The 12353-nt window shown below is 42.5% G+C and overlaps 1 protein-coding gene across 1 annotated transcript in view; it reads left to right on the top strand.

Moving 5' to 3' along the window:
• The window catches only part of REEP1 (receptor accessory protein 1), a 62697-nt gene that overhangs the window by 17659 nt on the left and 32685 nt on the right, over window positions 1-12353 (top strand). Inside the window, exons 5-7 of the mRNA XM_047069200.1 lie at window positions 1285-1361; window positions 8711-8831; window positions 11856-11969. Of these exons, the coding sequence (XP_046925156.1) occupies window positions 1285-1361; window positions 8711-8831; window positions 11856-11969 (312 nt within the window). The remainder of the gene's footprint in view (window positions 1-1284; window positions 1362-8710; window positions 8832-11855; window positions 11970-12353) is intronic.

Here is a 12353-nt window from a genome sequence, read left to right as displayed (position 1 = left end):
CCCTGTTCATGCACATATGCATGTCACTCTCTTTAAAAAAAAAAAAAAAGAAAAGAAAAGAAAAGGACTATGGGTTTCTTCTTGAGTTCTATCTGCTCCATGATTTGCCAGCTGGGGATTGTTCCCAGCCACATTAACATGGATCTATCCTGGTATGGTTTCCTTATTTTAAGATTTGAATCCCTTCCAGTTTCTGCCAGCTTTTGATAGTTTTCTAGTACCTTCAAACAGTTGTTTTTAAATATTTTGTTTAGGGGTGCCTGGGTGACTCATTCAGTTAAACACCCGACTTTGGTTCAGGTTATGATCTCACAGTTCGTGAGTTTGAGCCCCACATCGGGCTCACTGGTATCAGCGCAGAGCCTGCTTCAGATCCTCTGTTCCCTTCATTCTCTGCCCCTCCTACACTTGTGCTCTCTCTCTCTCTTTCAAAAATAAGCAAACATTAAAAAAATTAAATATTTTGTTTAGAGTTTGTTATCATTGTTGGCAGGAAAGCTAGTCAAATACCTCACTCCACCATGACCAGAAACTAGAAGGAGAAGACTAAGGAATTTGGACTTTATTCTGCAGTCTGGGAGATTTTAAGTTAGGGAGTAGTCTGATAAGTTTTTGGTTTTGGGAGATTAGTATAGAGGTTGTTTATAGGATGGGTTGGTGGGAGCGGGGGGAAGCCCTAAGACAAAGGAAGCAGTTAGAAGACTCTTGCAGTAGTTCAGGAGATAGGTGACGAAGACTCTACTGGGGGAGAGAGGCAGTTGAAATGGATAGAGATGTTCATGTGGGAGAGACTTTTTTAAAAAGATCCAGTTTCTGTGAGGAGTTGTGAGACTTTTCCACAGGAAAGCTTTCTTAAGTGACCACCATTACATTCCAGAAAGTCTCATCTGGTTAAAGTTCTTTCCAAAGTGTGTCTCTCCAGTGTAAACTCTGGAGAGTTTACTAACCTGGTGTTAGTCTTGGAAAAAATGGCCTAACTGAATCCTGAGTCACTCCTGGTCTGCAGGTCCCCCTAGCTTACCTGAGGGCTACTGAAGGTCACCCAGAGACTACTTGGACCTGGAGCCCGGATCACTTGTGGAAAAGTGTGTTTGCCTCCAGACCCAAGGCCTGGAGTGGAACTGGACACAGGCTATGGAAGAATAGGGAGAAGGGGTTACAAATGCTGGATACACTACCGGAACATACCTCATTGTCCACTTTTTCTTCTTCTTCTTGATGTTGGGCAGCTGGCCATTTAGCCCTGATGTTTTCTACTAGCTTTGTTGCTTTCTCTTTCAACAGGTCAAATGGATGATGTACTGGATTATATTTGCACTTTTCACCACAGCAGAGACATTTACCGACATCTTCCTCTGTTGGTAAGTTACTCCAGGAACTGGGACTTTTCAAGGGAAGATGTTGCCTTGTGTCAGTGGAGAGATGGGAAAGGTCTGAAAGCAGTCTCAAACCTTACTTCAGAACAGAAAAGCAAGTGCAGGATGTTAACTGGGATATTTTTAATAAATTAGTCTATAAAGTCTTCAAGTAAATATTTATTCAGTGACTTTATAAGAGCAGGTATTTTTCTTAAAATACAATGATATAATGATGGACAGAATAAGGAGTTCCTCAGTTAACGGAGTTAGTAAACAAGCATTCAAATGTCAAAAAAAAAGGCAAAAAAAGCAGTATACAAAAGTTTCTCCTTAACTAATAAAACTGGGTTTCTTTCAAACACCATTCACTCTCGCCATAACTACTATTTACAGCTGTATATACTTTTTAAATATTTATTTAAATATTTCTTTCTTTTTTAAACAATGATATTATAGTATATGTAACGGTTCTCACTTTGCTTATTAAATTTATTTTTTAAACACTTTCGTATAAGCATAAATAGATCTACATATTTTTTCCATGGCCACATGGAATTTCATGGTATAGACGGACCATAATTTATGTAATCAATCCCCTTTGGATGAAAAAAATTTTCCCTTTATAAACAATGCAGCTATTACAGCAATGGAGCAAGTAAAAATTGTAAGCTGGGTCTGTGTATTGATATACTGCATTTTCTTAGGTGAGAAAGACTATGAATAATATATAGTATCTTATTTACATTGAAAGGGCCTGGGTTTCTCTGTACATATGTGAATATATACTAAAGGTAGTTTGGAAATACCCATCAGTTAACCAGAAGTAGTTTTGCAACTTGGAATCATGGGGTTGGTTTTGTATTAGCTGTTTTGCATGAATGTTATACCATGATCAGTTATCGTCGGAGAAGATAGTAAAAATATTTCCATTTCGGAGAAAGTCCATACCCAAAAAGGAGCAGTATGAATTTATTCTCCAGGATGTCACAGGCCAAGGGCCAGACCTGAACACCGTTTCTGTGAATCCTATTTGGTTTTGTTTTTTTAAGTTTATTTATTTATTCTCCAGCACAAGCTGGAGAAGGGCAGAGAGAGAGAGAGAAAGAGAGAGAGAGAGAGAGAATTCACACAGCACAGAGCCTGATGCAGGGCTCAAACCTGAGAACCATGAGATCATGACCTGAGCCAAAACCAAGAGTCAGATGCTTAACCAACTAAGCCACCCAGGCGTCCCCTGTGAATCCTATTTTGAATCAGTGGTCTTAATGACCTTAGTATATAGTTTCTTCCCTGAGGGATCCCAGCTTTCACTTCCACTGGGAGAAATAGATGTCTTAACCATTGTGGCCTCAAGCTGTAGGGAAGAAATGTGGATTACTTAATTTAACAAGTTTGTGCCATCCTGCACTGCCCTGCACCCAGATAAATAACAGACTCAGGATGGGGCTGAGTCTCTGGGAGTGAAGAAAGAGCTCTGCTGAGCTGTTTTTCATCTTCCCCAGGTCCAGGGGCTGGCAGTACGAGTCAGACCCCATATTGTTCAGAGCTGCACTGGGGAGGCTCCTGTGTCCCATGGAGATGAGAGCAACAGGCTAGGCCCAGTGAAGGACTGTATAGTCATTTAAGCATCGTGGCTAGCACCTCATGGCTAAGTCTTCCCTGTTAACAATGTCCTGTGCCTGGTGCTGAGCGGCCTCCTGTCCTCCTATCCCTCCTCATGAACTTCAAGGGGGATAGTGTTAGTCTTACGAGCTCTTTCTCAGGGACATCGGCATTTCAGTCTCACTGCTTTTGACTAAGTGAAAATCCAGTCTAATGATGGATGTGCCCCTCCCTGGTAGCTGGACTATGTTTTTCCCATGGCCCCGGAACTTTAGAGTTTCATACCTAATAAATGCTTAGCAACTATTTCTGGAGTTGATTTGATTTTGATTTTGGGAAGTATATTAGCTTTCCATTGCTGCTGTAACAAACTGTCACAAATTTAGGAGCTTAAAGCAACAGAAATGTATCATTTTCAGTTTCTATGAGTCAGAAGTCCAGGTAGAATCAACTAAGTCCTCTGCTTAGGGACTCACAAGGCCAAAATCGGTGTGGGCCAGTCTGGGCTCTTATCTGGAGACTTGTGGGGAGAGTCTACTTCAGGCTCATTTTGATTGTTGGCAGAATTCAGTTCCTTGTGGCTGTAAGACTGAGGTCCCCATTTCCTTGGCGTGCCTCCTTTCGTCTTCAAGCCAACAATGGCGTGTCAATCCTTTTCATGCTTCAAATTTCTGCCTTCTGCTACCAGCCAGAGAAAGGTCTCTGCTTTTGCTTTTAAGGGATCATGTTATTAGATTAGGCCTACCTCAATAACCCAATATAATTTCCTATTTTAAAGTCAGCTGATTAATAATCTCAGTTACATCTTCAGAATCCCTTTTACCATGTTAAGGGAACAAAGTCTGGGAGTAACATCAGAATGAGAAAGTCATAGGACCAAAATTCTGCCTACCACAGGAGGGCCTCTGATACCTGGTGTATTGGGCATGTGTGCACAGGTATGGGTAGAATCCCTCTCTTCCTGATCCACGTGGAGGCCTCATCTGACCCATCTTAGTGGTAGCTGCCCAGGCGGCTTATGGGTGGGAAGTGAAGGTGTTGCCCATCTCCTGGCCCCCCTAGTGCTGCTTCTGCAGGGAAGAGGTTGGGAACCTTCCCTGCCGGCTTTACCCTACAGCCTGGTCATGCCCTCAGACTGCTTTCTCTTTTTCTGCCAACATCCAGCCATTATAGGTCATAGTTGTCTTCCGGCAGAATCTTCGTAATCCTTCCTCCTTCTTGCTCTGGGAATGGCGCAGAACAGGCTGATCACACAGACAGAGCCCTATGTCCCTTTCAGGGATATGGACACCAGCTCAGCAGCTCTGACCTCTCTTTATAATGAGAGAGAAAGAGAGAGATTGCTGTTTTTCCTGGAAGCACCTTCTGGCTTCCTGGGGAGCATCGTTAACTTTGGTTCACTTCCAGGACTGGAGATGGCCCCTCACTCCTCACTCATCCTCACTCCTCTCTCTCCGTCCCTCCCCTGGGGCAGTTTTCTCTTCATAGTTAAGACTTTCTATCTTGATGTAAACAGCAATTATATATGGTCACAGAACAGATAGATGGTGGCTTGCTTCATAATTTCTACAGGTGATTTAATTTAGTTTTTTTTTTTAACAATTATAAAATACTATATCACATGGCAAAATGAAATTGAAACAGTACACCAAAAAGTAAGTCCCTCCTCTCTCCAGGCCTTCAGTCTGTCTCCCCAGGGGCACCCCTGTTAAAAGTTACTTGTGTTCTCTTCCAGAAATTTTCTATACCCATTAATTGCATGTATTTTGACAATTCCATCACTTGTCCAACCCTCTTAGAAAATAGCTATGGGAATGCAAGCTGGTGCAGCCACTCTGGAAAACAGTATGGAGGTTCCTCAAAAAACTAAAAATGGAACTACCCTACAACCCAGCAATTGCACTATTAGGCATTTATCCATGGGATACAGATGTGCTGTTTCAAAGGGACACGTGCACCCCTATGTTTATAGCAGCACTATCAACAATAGCCAAAGTATGGAAAGAGCCCAAATGTCCATTGATGGATGAATGGATAAAGAAGATGTGGTATATATATACAATGGAGTATTACTTGGCAATCAAAAAGAATGAAATCTTGCCATTTGCAACTACGTGGATGGAACTGGAGGGTATTATGCTAAGTGAAATTAGTCAGAGAAAGACAAAAATCATGACTTCACTCATATGAGGACTTTAAGAAACAAAACAGATGAACATAAGGGAAGGAAAACAAAAATAATATAAAAACAGGGAGGGGGACAAAACAGAAGAGACTCATAGATATGGAGAACAAACTGAGGGTTACTGGAGGGGTTGTGGGAGGGGGGATGGGCTAAATGGGTAAGGGGCATTAAGGAATCTACTCCTGAAATCATTGTTTCACTATATGCTAACTAATTTGGATGTAAATTTTAAAAAATAAAAAATAAAATTAAAAAGCAAAGGGACAGAAATCTTTTGGAGGTGATGGACATATGTACTTCCTGTGGTGATGGTATCATGGGTATATGCCTATGTCCAAACTCATCAAAATGTATACATTAAATATGTGCAACTTTCTGTATATTAAGGATAAAAGGTTGGAAAAAATAACAGCGATAAAATAAAATAAAATTGAAAAAAAAATAGTTAGCCCTCAGGAGTGTGAAAGTGTAACATCAGAAGGGTGGAAGTCTGTACCTCCCACATACACCCAAGAGCTATGCACCTGCACCTAGGGGAGACAGTACATCCTAGAGTTCTGGACAGTTCAAGGGTTAATCATTAAGGAATGATCAGGGTCCTTCTCCACTTCTTGGTGAGGGCTGGGACTGTGGTAGATCAGTTGGAAAGTGACCTGGTTGGTGGTGATTGCATTGGTGAAACCAAGTGGGCCCAAGGTGTCTGCGAAACACAGGGTCTGAGTGGCTCAACTGGGAGCCCCTTATGATACCTGATGAGGGCCTGGTGCGATAATTCCAGAGGCAGTTTGAGATAATCCCCAAAGTATACTGTTAATTGCGTGTTGGGGTGGGGGGTGGGGGAGAAGGGGTTATAGAATGTTAATGTGTATATTTGGGGGGGTGATAAAGGAGCCATATATACCCACACAATTTTATATCTTAGGCATCTGAAGTTTACTACTGATAATGATTTTGCTTTTGGAAAAGGGACTAAGGGTCTGGGATGGGAAGGAGATTGTTGTATACTCCTCTGGATATTTGGATTTTTAAAACTATATATGCATGCATTACCTGTTTTGAAAAAAACACATCTTTTGCATAAACAACAAAAGCACTGCCGTGTGACAGATCCTTTGGGATTATGTGTGTATCTTGTGTTGATGCCTGAGCTTGCTAGATTCATTTGCTTTCCCCTTGGGGTTGGCAAATACTTGTTTCCAAGACAAAATTCCCTCCATTATTAATCACTAGAGTGTTCAGGTGTGGGAGAATCATGCCTCTGTTCCTTCAGCCTCTTGTCTGTGATGGCTGTGAAACATTCAACAATCTCGACATGACCGTGTTCTCGAGTTGCTGAGGGAATATCCAGGAAGAGCCTGCCAGAGGCAGAAGAAGACAGACCAGAGACCTGGATGAGGAAAGCAGAGTGGGTGGAGCTGCTGATTTGGGGGTCCTGTGTGAGACTTGAAGGCTCTGAACTGACTTGCCAGAAATTGCTCTTTATTTTCAGCTCCCTTGGTGGGGGAAGGGGGGCTGGGAAAGAAGGTACGTGGGAGGAACTTACTTTTCTGATTCTTCAGACTAGCACAGGTGTCCTTTTCCCTCAGAGTATCATGTTTTAAGGGCACCCAGGATTTGTTTTAATCAGGTATGGTAAAACGCATAGATGCAGAAATGACTGTCATGAAGGAAGAAGTTTGTTAAAATCACAGATCCCTAGAAACTGGAGGCACAGCACACCATGAGGTCAGTCAAGAGGCAGAAGTAGGAAGTGTGGGCAAGAACCTTTATTGTGGTTTCCATGGAAGGAGCACGCAAGGCAGAGTAAACATGTTTAGGATTAGCTGGACTGAATAATTTCAGTGGGCTCTGGGGTGAAGGGGCTGTCCTTTGGTGGCTGGGACCTGGCCCTGGGATGGTGAGGGCAGCTGGAGAGTGGCCCAGAGTGTGAGCTCACAAAAGAGGTGGTAGGGGTAAGGGCTCTGGATTGGTCAGTTTGCATATGAAAGGCTTGCTTGTGGGTGAGTTGTTTCCTATCTTTGGGAATTGGCTAATCCCAGGAGGGGCACCCTCTCCAGAGTCAGCAAGGACCCAAGATGTCAAAGCATCAGAATATAGAAAACAAAAAAGACATGGTATCAGTACACATCAGGACAGCCAAGTGTTGTTGCACAGGTTGTTCATAGAGCAAGATGCCTGGCCAATGTGGCAAGTGGGGCTAAAGTTCAAATGAAGGCTCATTCACTAGTTGTGTGCTCACAGGTCTGCATCCAGTTGAGGGGTGGCTTTTTCTTATATATACAAAGGCACCATGTGAGCTGGCAGAGACCCATTATAGCACTTGTCTCAGGTTGCTATTCTATATTATTTGTGATTATTTGATCAAACTGTTTTCCCGACTGGACTATCAGTTCCAAGGGTGCAAGAAAGTCTTGTCTGTTTCCCGCTAGACTAAAAGCTCCAAGAGAGCAGGGATCAGGTCTTCTTTATTCACCATTGTCTACACAGTGCTCAGCACAAGCTGACACTTGTTGGTGCTGGTCAGTGTTTCTGTGATGCATAAATGAATAGTGTGCAGGACTTCAGACTCTGGAGTTGTATGTTACCTGCACCCTGAACCCTTCTTTCTTTTCGCACCAAAAAGATCAAGCTCTTTTTGCCTGCCGTCGACTTACGCAGGGTGAGTAGCATCCTTTTTGCTGTCAAGAATTTGGCTCCTGTCCCAGCCAAGAAGGGGAGGCTTTTATTCTCAGTCTGAAGATTCTTTGTCAGCTCCTCCCTGTTATAAAGCCTTCAGGTGCTTGTGCTTCCTTGGCCACAAGTGAAGAGTGAGTGACTGGATGTAGGGCACAGAGGAACATGGCCTTCCGAACCTACAGGCTGTGGCTGGAGCCCCAGCTCCAACCTAAACAAGCAGAACCCTGCAAGAAACACGAGCAGTTGCCAGGGATAGCCCGCAGGGTGATGGCTGGAGACAACCTGGATCCCTGGCTGACTTTGACAAAAAATGAAAACAAGAACAGACTTTCCAAAGAAGCCTTGGGGGGCGCCTGGCTGCCTCAGTCAGTAGAACATGTGGCTCTTGATCTTGGGGTTGTGAGTTTGAGTCCCATGTTGGGTATAGAGAGTACTTAAAAAAATTAAATCTTTAGGGGCACCTGGGTGGCTCGGTCAGTTAAGTGTCCAGCTTCGGCTCAGGTCATGATCTCACGGTATGTGAGTTTGAGCCCTGTGTCGGGCTCTGTGCTGACAGCTCAGAGCCTGGAGCCTGCTTCAGATTCTGTGTCTCTCTCTCTCTCTGTCCCCTCCCCTGCTCACATTCTGTCTCTCTTTCTCCTTCAAAAATAAATAGACGTTAAAAAAAATTAAAAATAAATAAAAATAAAATCTTTAAAAAAAAATAAAGGCCTTTGGCTTTTGCTCTGTGTTTGCAAGTGTATGCGTATAGCTTCATGGGTGGAGAAAGGAGGAATCTGGGAGCCTTGCAGCCTTGGGCAGGCACGAGAGGTGCTGGGCTCGTCCTTCATAGGCCCAGGCAATGTTGCTGAAAACCTAACAGAACGTGTATTTTCTCATCTCTCTCCAGGTTTCCATTCTATTATGAACTAAAAATAGCATTTGTCGCCTGGCTGCTGTCTCCCTACACAAAAGGCTCCAGCCTCCTATACAGGAAGTTTGTACATCCCACGCTGTCTTCAAAAGAAAAGGTAATTTATGCTGCTAAGCCTTTGTCACTCCTTCCAGCGAGTAAAAAATTTAAAAGTGATAAGTAAAAAGGACAGAGTGTTTTATTGTAGGGGACCCTAGATTGTCCCGTATTTGCCCCCAACAATTTGTTCCTTCTAATCTTCTTTGTATTCTATTTTTTGACATGTTTAGAAATAGTGGTGAAATCCTCAAAAAGATGTTATTTATCATTACTTGCTAAAAAACATTTGCGTACCTTGCAACAAAAAACAACAAAAGATTTGCTCATAATTCAACTCCCTAAACTGAATTTCCTTCCTTTTATCATGCTCAGCTCCTGTCCTTCTATAGATCTGATTTTTACATAGACTATTAAAAATCACTTTTAAAACTTAACATAGAAAAGTGGAGGCATAAAGAGATTAAATGCCTTGAGCGTGTACCCAGGCAGCTACCAACAGAGACTGGAAGATAATAAATTTCTTGTGCAGGGTTGCTTTATTGTTCAGTGATACAATATGTGTTACCAGTGGAATCCCTGCTGTTTTTGTAATTATCGGTTGGTAAGTACTAATGAGAACAGTCATAATAATTTGTTCATGCTGTTTACCTTTTGTGTTTATTTTGCATCAAAGTACTTCACAAACATCTTGGCAATGAAAATATAGATTTGTCTAATGTCAGAGATGGGAAAAATAAGACAGGGGAAAATTGCAGGAAAGGGTCAGTAATAAGTAAGAATTCAAGTAAGAATTACAACTTGTATCTCTTGAAAAGAAATTTAATTCTAAGCTTCTTATAAGACAACGTCACTGTCTGTAAAATGATTTTTTTGTTTAACATCTCCGCTGAACTTAATTTGCTGGATTTGCTTTCAGTGACTTGCTCTATAGTTTTTTGGTTTTTTTTTTTAAGGTTTCATACAATAATGAATGCAAAGTCCATTATCCATTACCTCTGCCTCACTAATTTGTTTTGGTAACTTCTTTTTTATGGATAGCAGTCTATTAAACCTTTCTTTAAAATAAAATTTTAAGTGAACCAAAAAAAAAAAAAAAAGACCCAAATACCTAAAAACAACAAAAACACTTAATATACATATAATATTTGTGTCTGAGATCTTAAACATGTTTGCACATAAGCCGTTTGTACTTGATCTTGATTCATGATTCATGAACACCACAATACATAGAGATAGATTTCTTTTGACTTCTTGTCTTAGAATAAATTGCCAAGGGTGGGATTATTGAGCCCAATATTGTATCATTCATTAATTATATTACATGACCTTCTAAACTGATTGGGATATGATTCTTAACATAAATAGGAGCACTGTAGGTGGCTTTGTATATCAATTTCTGTTGTCTCTGAAAGTTGAGTACTTTGGACTTCTCAGGGGAAGCTTTGAGGGAACATGTTAATTGCATGAGCAGACTACAATAGACATTTCTGAGAACGCTTTTAGGAACTAGGATACAGCACTGCCTGTCTCAGAAGGGTGGGTTTTGAGGAATAGGATCTCCCTCTTCCCCTGGTTGTCAAATCCCTACTCTTTCTGTTTCCCTTTCCCCAGATGCTGGGCTCACCCTGAAGCCACCAATCTAATTTCCATTGAAGTGAAGGTGGCTGACTTAAGAGCTGCCAAGAATCCCTACCAGAGTCAGTCAGGGGTCACAATGAAAACTTAGTGTGGTGACTTCCTGGGGAAGCCTTAAATCAGGAATGCACAGGGGTTGACTCACCCACGATATGCCTCAAAGCAAAGGAAATGCACTAATGTGCTGAACTTCAAATGAGCCTGAGGCCAGGTGTCGTTGTGTTGCTGAACTCCAAAATGAGCTACTGTAAGTTACAAAACAGCTGTTCTCCTACAACAGTGATAACAACCCAAACGTAACAAACAGAAAGAAAAAGCCAGCGTTGAAGCAGATCTAAAGTAAACCATTATTTTTGCCCCTGAAGGAGAGAGATTTCAATCCTTTTTCCAACCTCCCTCTTACCCTGGGGATGATGCTGGATGACTTCTCATCTCTGCTTTTATTTCATTATCTGTAAAATGATCTCCCTTATCAACAAAAATAGCACTAGTATCTCTTTCTGTGTCCTAATATCTCCCCTCAATATCTTACATGGAGAGGTATTTGGATATAGTATTTAATAGTTACAGAATAGTAGAACTTTATTTTATTAAAGTTTATTTATTTTGAGAGAGAGAGAGAGAGAGAGAGAGAGAGAGAGAACACGTGCAGGGGAGGGGCAGAGAGAGAGAGGGAGAGAGAGAATCCCAAGCAGGTTCCATGCTGGCAGTGCAAAGCCCAATGCGGGGCTCGATCTCACAAACCATGAAATCATGACCTGAGCCGAAATCAGGAGTCAGACTGACTGAAGTACCCAGGCACTTCTTAAGAATTGTAGAATTTTAGAACTGCAAGGGCCTGATCCCCTTGAGATAGAAAGATGACAGTGGTTCTCACTCCATTGAAACCAGCCACTGTGTTAGATACTTTACTGGAATGATCTCATGTAATCCTCCCCGTGCTCCACCAATTAGGTACTATCACTGTCCTCATTTTTCAGAAGGCTAAATAAACACTTGCCAAAGCCTGACAACCAGTTAGTGGCAGGTCTCAGGTTAGAGGCTTCCTTCTTGGCATTCTCTCCACCCTCAGTTCCTTCAGTGTCAATAGGATGGCTGTGTGTGGAATGGCACGCCTGTCCACATCCAGGACCACTGGAGCCTCCCTGGGAGGTTAGAGGGCTTCAGGAACAATCGTAGGGTGTTGCTAGAAGGAAACCTTCCTGGGTCGGTAAATGGCTGTTTTTTCAAAATTCCTTTTTTACTTCCCTGTATCTTTTGTTTCCTTCCTTTCTCCCGTCTACCTTCCCCTCTCTGAACGCACACCCCAAAGTGCCAGTGACTTTTCAGTCCCAGTGAGAATCCGTGATTGGGCAAGCTGCCAAGCCCAGTGTTCAGGAGAAGGGGGAAAGAACAGAGATTTGTTTGAACCTTCCAACTCAGTGTGCCTCTGTTTTTCCTTCAACAGGAAATCGATGATTGCCTGGTCCAAGCAAAAGACCGAAGTTATGATGCCCTTGTGCACTTTGGGAAGCGGGGCTTGAATGTGGCGGCCACAGCAGCTGTGATGGCTGCTTCCAAGGTACTGTGTGGGGCCCTGAGCACTACAACCATGGGAGGATCTCGACCCTGTCAGCATGCCCTGCTTCACCCACACAAATGGGACAGGGCAGGCTCAGGACCAATCAGGGATTCCTCATCTTTTTGGGGGGTCCCTTTGAAAATCTGATGGAAAAAATAGTGAATCTCGCCCCCAGAAAATTATGTGTGCGTGCACACACACACACAAATGATGTATGCGATATTAAGAGTTTCCCAGAGCTCCTGAAACTCATTGTGGGTCCCAGATTAAGAACCTCTGACTTAGTTGGAGCTAAAGCCTGGGAGAAAGAGAAAATGAAAAGGGAGGGAGTGAGTTCTTCTCTACAATTTCCCAGGGTGCACTGGGAGAGTCACCTACACTCAA

The sequence above is a fragment of the Lynx rufus genome, unplaced genomic scaffold (genome assembly GCF_022079265.1).
Source record: "Lynx rufus isolate CCGP_SWC_20201006 ecotype Redwood Valley unplaced genomic scaffold, mLynRuf1.p SCAF_8, whole genome shotgun sequence".
Taxonomy (NCBI): Eukaryota; Metazoa; Chordata; class Mammalia; order Carnivora; family Felidae; genus Lynx; species Lynx rufus.
The sequence above is the reverse complement of the archived record's forward strand: the minus strand, read 5'-3'. Positions and strand labels throughout refer to the sequence as shown.